Below are 10,000 nucleotides of genomic sequence, written 5' to 3'. Positions count from 1 at the left end.
CAGTATATCCAGGTCGGCTCGAAGACTGCAAGCATCCAAAACGCTTTCGTACCTGCGCCGAGAAACGGAGGATGGGGATGATGCATTCAGGATGGGCCAGTTTTTTTTTTTTTTCGTGTTATGTATTACTTACCTGTCAGGGTCCATCGGGCTCCCCATCAAGATGTTTTCCCGAACAGTGCCGTGAAAGATCCAGGCCTGCTGGGAAACGTACGCAAAGGTCCCGTTCGCCTTGATGGAGCCTCTGAAAAGGTGCATCTATAAGTCAGAGGGGGGTGGGGCAAAGTTTGATTGGCGGCTCTCACATTAGCATCATACCATCCACAGAGTGGGTCGGACCACTTTGTTTTTAAAAGGTGTTTTTTTCAGAGGGTTAGAACTAATGAATTTGTAGTTCATTTCTATGGGAATTCTATTTGTTTGAGTTAAAAGCCCGCGAAACATTTGTTTGAGTTAAAAGCCCGCGAAACATATGTTTGACGGTGGGTGGGTGGGTGGGGCAACTCACTTGCTCTAAAAGGCTGGAAATGAGTGAAGTCTTCCCACTGCCGACATTTCCGCAGACGCCCAGCAAGTGACCCTTGGGGAGCGTGAAGGAAATATTCCGCAAAGTGGCCGAGGGGTTAAAATTTTGACCCACAGACAAGTCATCCATCTCAGTTCCCATTTCGATCGACTCGTTGGCTGGGTTTGGTTTCTGCCAAGAAAGGGTGGCTTTTTTCATCACGATGGCATGTTCGCCTCCGTTCTCCTGAACCAAATATGGATCTGGATTCTGGATCAGCAATATTTTCTGGAGAGAAGAGGAGGCGGCGTTATGCGAGTGGCGGTAAACAGTGGCTGGACGACTTTGAACCGAGGGTGGGTGCATTTTGTAGCCGCAACCTTAAAATGGCATACAAATCTTTGAATTGGACAATTTCCCTCATATAAGCCCCACCCCCATAAAATGGCCTTAAAATCTTTGAATTGGACAATTTCCCTCATATAAGCCCCACCCATAAAATGGCCTTAAAATCTTTGAATTTCCCTAGTATAAGCCGCACTATGATTCACAATTTTCACCTCCATTTTCATGGTTTTAATTGGAAGTACAAGTGTGTTATTTCGAAGGGAAAATCTAAAGAAAAATCATTGCATGTGGACAAATTCAAAAAGGAAGTGAACAAGACAACGAGGAAGATTATATTTATAATATATAGATAATATGTCGTATATTTGAGGAAAGACAGTAGTTTATGGAGCTTACCTTCAGACGCGCAATGGAAACGCTGGCCTCGGCCAGAGCCTTGACGGCCAATGGAAAGAGACACAGGCAGAAGCGTATTGCGTTGAACACGGCAATGGTGGTAAAAGCCTGGCGTTGAAACAGAATAGTATTATTATTATTATTATTATTATGAATATTTTCTTCCATCATTGGGGTAACTCACTTCAGTGGTGTCCAGTTTCCAGCCTAACAAGGTGTGCAGCATGAAGGTGAGCACGGTGGCGAAGGCGGGGGTGATGCTGGTAATGCCCGTGTTGGCGTTCTGGATGTAACTGGCGGCGCGCAGGTGTCCTTTCTCCATTCGCCTCAACTCTGGTGGAAGAAACGGTTCAAATTGTCATGCTGCCAAATTGAATTGAAAGCCTCTATTATTATTGTATGTATAAGTATGATGAGATTTAAAGCTTCAGCAGAACGTGTACCAATCAATACAAAAAAAATAATCAATGAATATCAATAAATCATGAATAAATACTGGCGTACCTCTGTCACCGGACGTTTGGTCGCCAGTTAAATGGACTTAGATACGAAACAGTACTTAGATATTAAATAGTACTTAGATATTAAACAGTACTTGGACATTAAACAGTACTTAGATATAAAACAGTACTTAGACATTGAACAGTACTTACATACTAAACAGTACTTAGATACTAAACCGTACTTAGATATTAAACAGTAAAACTTAAATAGTAAACAGTATTTAGGTATTAAACGGTACTTAGATGGTAAACAGTATTTAGGTATTAAACAGTATTTAGATATTAAAGAGTACTTAGATATTAAACAGTACTTAAATAGTATACAGTACTTAGATAGTAAACAGTATTTAGATAGTAACCAGTACTAAGATATTAAACAGTACTTCGACATTAAACAATACTTAGATATTAAACAGTACTTAGATAGTAAACATTATTTAGATAGTAAACAGTACTAAGATATCAAACAGTACTTCTACATTAAACAATACTTAGATATTAAACAGTACTTAGATAGTAAACAGTATTTAGATAGTAATAGGTACTAAGATATTAAACAGTACTTCTACATTAAACAATACTTAGATATTAAACAGTACTTAGATAATAAACAGTATTTACATAGTAAAGAGTACTAAGATATTAAACAGTACTTCTACATTAAACAATACTTAGATATTAAACAGTACTTAGATAGTAAACAGTATTTACATAGTAAACAGTACTAAGATATTAAACAGTAATTCTACATTAAACAATACTTAGATATTAAACAGTACTTAGATAGTAAACAGTATTTACATAGTAAACAGTACTAAGATATTAAACAGTACTTCTAAATTAAACAATACTTAGATATTAAACAGTACTTAAATAGTAAACAGTATTTAGGTATTAAACAGTACTTAGATAGTAAACAGTATTTAGGTATTAAACAGTACTTAGATAGTAAACAGTATTTACATAGTAAACAGTACTAAGATATTAAACAGTACTTCTACATTAAACAGTACTTAGATATTAAACAGTACTTAGATAGTAAACAGTATACTTCTACATTAAACAATACTTAGATAGTAAACAGTACTAAGATATTAAACAGTACTTCTACATCAAACAATACTTAGATATTTAGCAGTACTTAGATAGTAAACAGTATTTACATAGTAAACAGTACTAAGATATTAAACAGTACTTCTACATTAAACAATACTTCGATATTCAACAGTACTTAGATGGTAAACAGTATTTAGGTATTAAACAGTGCTTAGATAGTAAACAGTATTTAGGTATTAAACAGTACTTAGATATTAAACAGTACTTAGATATTAAACAGTACTTAAATAGTAAACAGTACTTAGATAGTAAACAGTATTTAGATAGTAAACAGTACTAAGATATTAAACAGTACTTCTACAAAAAAAAATACTTAGATATTAAACAGTACTTAGATAGTAAACAGTATACTTCTACATTAAACAATACTTAGATAGTAAACAGTACTTAGATATTAAACAGTACTTCTACATTAAACAATACTTAGATATTAAACTGTACTTAGATAGTAAACAGTATTTACATAGTAAACAGTACTAAGGTATTAAACAGTAATTCTACATTAAACAATACTTAGATATTAAACAGCACTTAAATAGTAAGCAGTATTTAGGTATTAAACAGTACTTAGATAGTAAACAGTATTTAGGTATTAAACAGTACTTAGATATTAAACAGTACTTAGATATTAAACAGTACTTAAATAGTAAACAGTACTTAGATAGTAAACAGTATTTAGATAGTAAACAGTACTAAGATATTAAACAGTACTTCAACATTAAACAATACTTAGATATTAAACAGTACTTCAACATTAAACAATACTTAGATATTAAACAGTACTGAGATAGTAAACAGTATTTAGATAGTAAACAGTACTAAGATATTAAACAGTACTTCTACATTAAACAATACTTAGATATTAAACAGTACTTAGATAGTAAACAGTATTTACATAGTAAACAGTACTAAGATATTAAACAGTACTTCTACATTAAACAATACTTAGATATTAAACAGTACTTAAATGGTAAACAGTATTTAGGTATTAAACAGTACTTAGATAGTAAACAGTATTTAGGTATTAAACAGTACTTAGATATTAAACAGTACTTAGATATTAAACAGTACTTAAATAGTAAACAGTACTTAGATAGTAAACAGTATTTAGATAGTAAACAGTACTAAGATATTAAACAGTACTTCGACATTAAACAATACTTAGATATTAAACAGTACTGAGATAGTAAACAGTATTTAGATAGTAAACAGTACTAAGATATTAAACAGTACTTCTACATTAAACAATACTTAGATATTAAACAGTACTTAGATAGTAAACAGTATTTACATAGTAAACAGTACTAAGATATTAAACTGTACTTCTACATTAAACAATACTTAGATATTAAACAGTACTTAAATAGTAAACAGTATTTAGGTATTAAACAGTACTTAGATAGTAAACAGTATTTAGGTATTAAACAGTACTTAGATATTAAACAGTACTTAGATATTAAACAGTACTTAAATAGTAAACAGTACTTAGATAGTAAACAGTATTTAAATAGTAAACAGTACTAAGATATTAAACAGTACTTCAACATTAAACAATACTTAGATATTAAACAGTACTTCAACATTAAACAATACTTAGATATTAAACAGTACTTAGATAGTAAACAGTATTTACATAGTAAACAGTACTAAGATATTAAACAGTACTTCTACATTAAACAATACTTAGATATTAAACAGTACTTAAATGGTAAACAGTATTTAGGTATTAAACAGTACTTAGATAGTAAACAGTATTTAGGTATTAAACAGTACTTAGATATTAAACAGTACTTAGATATTAAACAGTACTTAAATAGTAAACAGTACTTAGATAGTAAACAGTATTTAGATAGTAAACAGTACTAAGATATTAAACAGTACTTCGACATTAAACAATACTTAGATATTAAACAGTACTGAGATAGTAAACAGTATTTAGATAGTAAACAGTACTAAGATATTAAACAGTACTTCTACATTAAACAATACTTAGATATTAAACAGTACTTAGATAGTAAACAGTATTTACATAGTAAACAGTACTAAGATATTAAACTGTACTTCTACATTAAACAATACTTAGATATTAAACAGTACTTAAATAGTAAACAGTATTTAGGTATTAAACAGTACTTAGATAGTAAACAATATTTAGGTATTAAACAGTACTTAGATATTAAACAGTACTTAGATATTAAACAGTACTTAAATAGTAAACAGTACTTAGATAGTAAACAGTATTTAGATAGTAACCAGTACTAAGATATTAAACAGTACTTCGACATTAAACAATACTTAGATATTAAACAGTACTTAGATAGTAAACATTATTTAGATAGTAAACAGTACTAAGATATCAAACAGTACTTCTACATTAAACAATACTTAGATGTTAAACAGTACTTAGATAGTCAACAGTATTTACATTGTAAACAGTACTAAGATATGAAACAGTACTTCTACATTAAACAATACTTAGATAGTAAACAGTATTTACATAGTAAACAGTACTAAGATATTACTTCAACATTAAACAATACTTAGATATTAAACAGTACTTTTTTAATCAATCTAAATGTTTTGAAGAAAATTTAACAATGCCTACCTGTAGATAGCAAACTATTAAAAAAACGGTTTAACTCTAATGAATTAAGAAAAATGTGTTTTTGCCTCCTAACAATTGATAATAATAAATAAGTTTGTATCTATATTTTATCCTCGACCATCAAGTTTTTTTCATCTTTTTTTAGTTAGTCATATGTTTTTCCCTCCTAACACTAGCACAATAATAAATACATTTGGATCCTTACTTTGTCCTAGGACATCAAGTTTTTTTCCATTTTATTTTAATTAGTCATATGATGTTCTTCCCTGCAAACACTCGATAATAAAAAATAAAATTGCTTCCATCTTTTATCCTAGAGCATCAAGTTTTTTTTCATCTCTTTTAGCTAGTCATACCATGTTCTTCCCTCGTAAAACTCGATAATAACAAGTACATTTGTACCTAGGACATCAAGTATCTTCATTTTGTTTAGATAGTCGGTCACAGACGAGTAAAGAAATATTTATTCTTAAAGCATATTGTCTCATTTCATCCCCCTAAAAATCCCATAAACTTTCATCTAATATCCCGTTTTCACTCATAATAAAAGGGTACTCCAATAATAACCATTCCTGAAAAGCTACAATGTTTCAATCTGTTTTCACACCAACAAAAAAAAATAAAAAATAAAAGAAATCTGTTCCTACCGGCAATTTTCACCTTGAAAGAATCTTCCCAGGCGTACATTTTGATGAGCTTGATACTGTTGAGCACTTCATTGATGGTACGAACTCGACTATCAGTCATCAAATCGGCTTTGAGACGAAACTTGTTGGTGAGACCGGCCAAGATGAACTAAATGGCAGGGTAAAAAGAAAAAAAAAAAAACGTCAGAAAGATATATATAAAAATAAGTGAAGTGAGTGTTCTCCTGACCTGCAGAGGGATAAAGATCAGATAGATCCCGACTCCCATCAGCGCCGTCACGCCCAAGATGTACCAGGCGTAGCCGATGCAGACGACAAAGAGCACGGGTGCCGACAGCAAGAAGCTGCCATAAAGCACCGCCTCGAAAAGCTTGTGCCCGTCGCTGGTCAGGACGTTAATGATCTGTGAGGAACCAAGATATATTACTTATCATTGCTTCTATCATTTTCATTGCCTTTAAATAACATGTACCGTATTTTCTGGCCTATAAGACGTATTTTTCGCTCCAAAAAATGATGATTGAATCCAGGATATGCACAAATTAGACTTGATATGCACAAAATGTGAGAATGTGTGGCTGATATGTGAAATAGAGAAAAGATAAACTGCTAAAATGCTATATCAAATTAATTTTGAGGTCTATAAATGAAATTTAAGGGAAAAAAATGAACACTATCTTGCATCAAATGGTGAAAAAACTTACTTGTGCCTGGCTTTGCTCACTCAGGGTGCCGCTATCTTACCTAAGGATGACAAACTAGACCACTATGGACACACTTACTGCTTGTAGTGGTCACCTAACTTCCTTTTTTAATTTGTCTATGTGCAGGCAAACACACTTTTGGAATATTGAATAATAAATACAATTATACAGTATCTAAGAAATAGCATTTTCAATGATTTCTCTTAAGATTTTCCCTTCAAAGTAACACATTTATACTCCCTATTAAAAACATGAATATGGAAGGGAAAATCCTTTTACACCATGTTGTTATTTTGGGAAATTGAACGATAGTTACCTCTCCCTCGGAGATGGCGCTGTGGACCCGCAGCGAGATGACCTTCTGGTAGGCCATGCCGCTGAAGGCCCCCTTGAGCCGGGTGGCCGTGCGAAGGTTGAGGCCGCACAGAAGCGACATGAAAAAGGCCTTGAAGAATTCGGAGCCAAAAAGTGCAAAGCATAAGCCTATGCCATACAATTGCGTCCAATTGGAAGGGTCATTGACGTAGTTCAGGAGTTGGTAAACCAGGACGGCCTGAGGGGAAATGTCAAAAGGCAGATTTCAGAATTATGGACAATATTTTGAGGAGGCCATTGTAGTATATTAGTCTTGTCTGCAAGTTTTGTAAGATAAAGGTTTAAAAAAAAAACAATCAGGGATATTTTAGCAGAAAAAAACTATTTTTGAATAGTCATAAATGAAAACAAAAGTAATACAAAAAACAAAAACAAATGAAGGGGCTATTTGAAAGATTAATCAGACTAATAAAACCAAAAAATGCCAATTAAAAAACAACCAAAAAAATAAATAACAAAAAGCTTGTAAACAAAAAATATATAAAAACCTTGTAAACAAAAAAATATATCATTTAAAATAAAATACATGAAGGGAAAAAAATCAATCATATGAATTGTCATCATTTAAAAAAAAACAGTGCATAAAAATTATATCATTTAAGAATTAATCATTAAAAAAATGTTAATAAATGAGTCAGTTATACCATAGCAACTACAGTTTATGTTATGCTACATTGCTCTATGCTACATTATGGCGACCAATCATACCAAAACCCACTCTATTAGACATTAACTCTTGAAAGAGGGAGGAGCCAACTCACTGGACCCAGAAAGGCGGCCACCATGGTCAAAACTTTGGGTTTGGGGGGTTAACATCAATGTCAAATGTACTACAAAACTTTTCCATCAGCACAAGTGGGCAGAATAGACAAAAAGGTGACTTTAGTAAAAGTACTGTGAGGTTAGATTCAACTTATTTTTTGAGTGTGTCTGCATCATAATCCAAGTTTAGTACTATTAAAAAAACATTTTAGTACTATTAAAAAACATTTTGGTACTATTAAAACACATTTTAGTCCTATTAAAAAACATTTTAGTACTATTAAAAAACATTTGAGTACTATTAAAAAACATTTTGGTACTATTAAAACACATTTCAGTACTATTAAAAAACATTTTAGTACTATTAAAAAAACATTTTGGTACTATTAAAACACATTTTAGTACTATTAAAACATTTTGGTACTATTAAAACACATTTTAGTACTATTGAAACACATTTTAGTACTATTAAAACACATTTTAGTACTATTGAAACACATTTTAGTACTATTAAAACACATATTAGTACTATTAAAAACATTTTGGTACTATTAAAACACATTTAAGTACTATTGAAACACATTTTAGTACTATTAAAACACATATTAGTACTATTAAAAACATTTTAGTACTATTAAAAACATTTTGGTACTATTAAAACACATTTTAGTACTATTAAAAACATTTTGGTACTAATAAAACACATTTTAGTACTATTGAAACACATTTTAGTACTATTAAAACACATATTAGTACTATTAAAAACATTTTGGTCCTATTAAAACACATTTTAGTACTATTGAAACACATTTTAGTACTATTAAAACACATATTAGTACTATTAAAAACATTTTAGTACTATTAAAAACATTTTGGTACTATTAAAACACATTTAGTACTATTAAATCACATTTTAGTACAATTGAAACACATTTTAGTACTATTAAAACACATTTGAGTACTATTAAAAACATTTTAGTACTATTAAAAACATTTTAATCCTATTAAAAACATTTTGGTACTATTAAAACACATTTTGGTACTATTAAAACACATTTTAGTACTATTAAAAACATTTTAGTACTATTGAAAAATATTTTAGTACTATTAAAAACATTTCAGTACTGTTAAAAACATTTCAGTACTGTTAAAAACATGTTAGTACTATTAAAACATTTTAGTACTATTAAAAACATTTTAGTACTATTAAAAACATTTGAGTACTATTATGAAACATTTTAGTACTATTAAAAACATTTTAGTACTATTAAAAAACATTTTAGTACTATTAAAAAAACATTTAAGTACTATTAAAAACATTTGAGTTCTATTAAGAAACATTTTAGTACTATTAAAAACATTCTAGTACTATTAAAAAACATTTTAGTACTATTAATAAACATGTTAGTACTATTAAAAACATTTTAGTACTATTAAAAAACATTTTTTGTACTATTAATCCAAAAATTATTTGTTACTTTCTTAATAGATGGCGAATTAGAACAAATCAAAATGTTTTTACAATATCTTGTTTTTTTTCTTCTTTTTTTCTGAACCAATTAATTAGTTTTTAGTTCATTCCTATGGGAAACATTCATTTGAGTCAATAGTGCTTGAGCGCCCCAAACCTCTCCGTGTTTCTTCCACCCTCATCCAAAGGTGACATCTTCAGCGAGTTGACATCCAGCCGTTTCCGGAACATGGCCCACATCATGGAGGTCATCCATGCGAAGGTGGCAAGGGAAAAGAACCCGGTGTTGTCCATTGGGTGCTTCCTAGATAAGAAAAGCCAACAGACTCCCACATTAGCCACATATTAGCCACATTTAAAAAATAATAATAAAATTGGATTTACTGACTTTGATGAAGTGCAACAACGGAAAGGTTTGAGGTTATCAACGCTGGGTTTGTACTTCCCAAACAGCAACGGGGTGGCGTTTCCGTCGTCATTTTCGGGCTCCTCGATCGTAAAAACCCGGGGAAGTCTTTTCACCCTGCCACCATCTCCGGCCATTGCCATGTCCTGTGAACACATATGC

The 10,000-nt window shown here is 31.0% G+C and overlaps 1 protein-coding gene across 1 annotated transcript in view; it reads right to left on the bottom strand.

Moving 5' to 3' along the window:
* The window catches only part of LOC144192825 (ATP-binding cassette sub-family C member 12-like), a 20,519-nt gene that overhangs the window by 7,056 nt on the left and 3,463 nt on the right, over positions 1-10,000 (bottom strand). Inside the window, exons 2-13 of the mRNA XM_077711637.1 lie at positions 9,821-9,984; positions 9,590-9,736; positions 8,053-8,093; positions 7,961-7,992; positions 7,141-7,377; positions 6,350-6,523; positions 6,121-6,268; positions 1,434-1,582; positions 1,250-1,357; positions 509-793; positions 134-258; positions 1-52 (exon numbers count right to left, since the gene is read on the bottom strand). The exon at positions 1-52 is cut by the window's left edge and continues 21 nt beyond it. Of these exons, the coding sequence (XP_077567763.1) occupies positions 1-52; positions 134-258; positions 509-793; positions 1,250-1,357; positions 1,434-1,582; positions 6,121-6,268; positions 6,350-6,523; positions 7,141-7,377; positions 7,961-7,992; positions 8,053-8,093; positions 9,590-9,736; positions 9,821-9,981 (1,659 nt within the window). The 5' untranslated portion in view covers positions 9,982-9,984. The remainder of the gene's footprint in view (positions 53-133; positions 259-508; positions 794-1,249; positions 1,358-1,433; positions 1,583-6,120; positions 6,269-6,349; positions 6,524-7,140; positions 7,378-7,960; positions 7,993-8,052; positions 8,094-9,589; positions 9,737-9,820; positions 9,985-10,000) is intronic.

This window comes from Stigmatopora nigra, unplaced genomic scaffold, assembly GCF_051989575.1.
Source record: "Stigmatopora nigra isolate UIUO_SnigA unplaced genomic scaffold, RoL_Snig_1.1 HiC_scaffold_27, whole genome shotgun sequence".
NCBI lineage: Eukaryota > Metazoa > Chordata > Actinopteri > Syngnathiformes > Syngnathidae > Stigmatopora > Stigmatopora nigra.
This window is presented reverse-complemented; position numbering and strand designations above follow the sequence as displayed.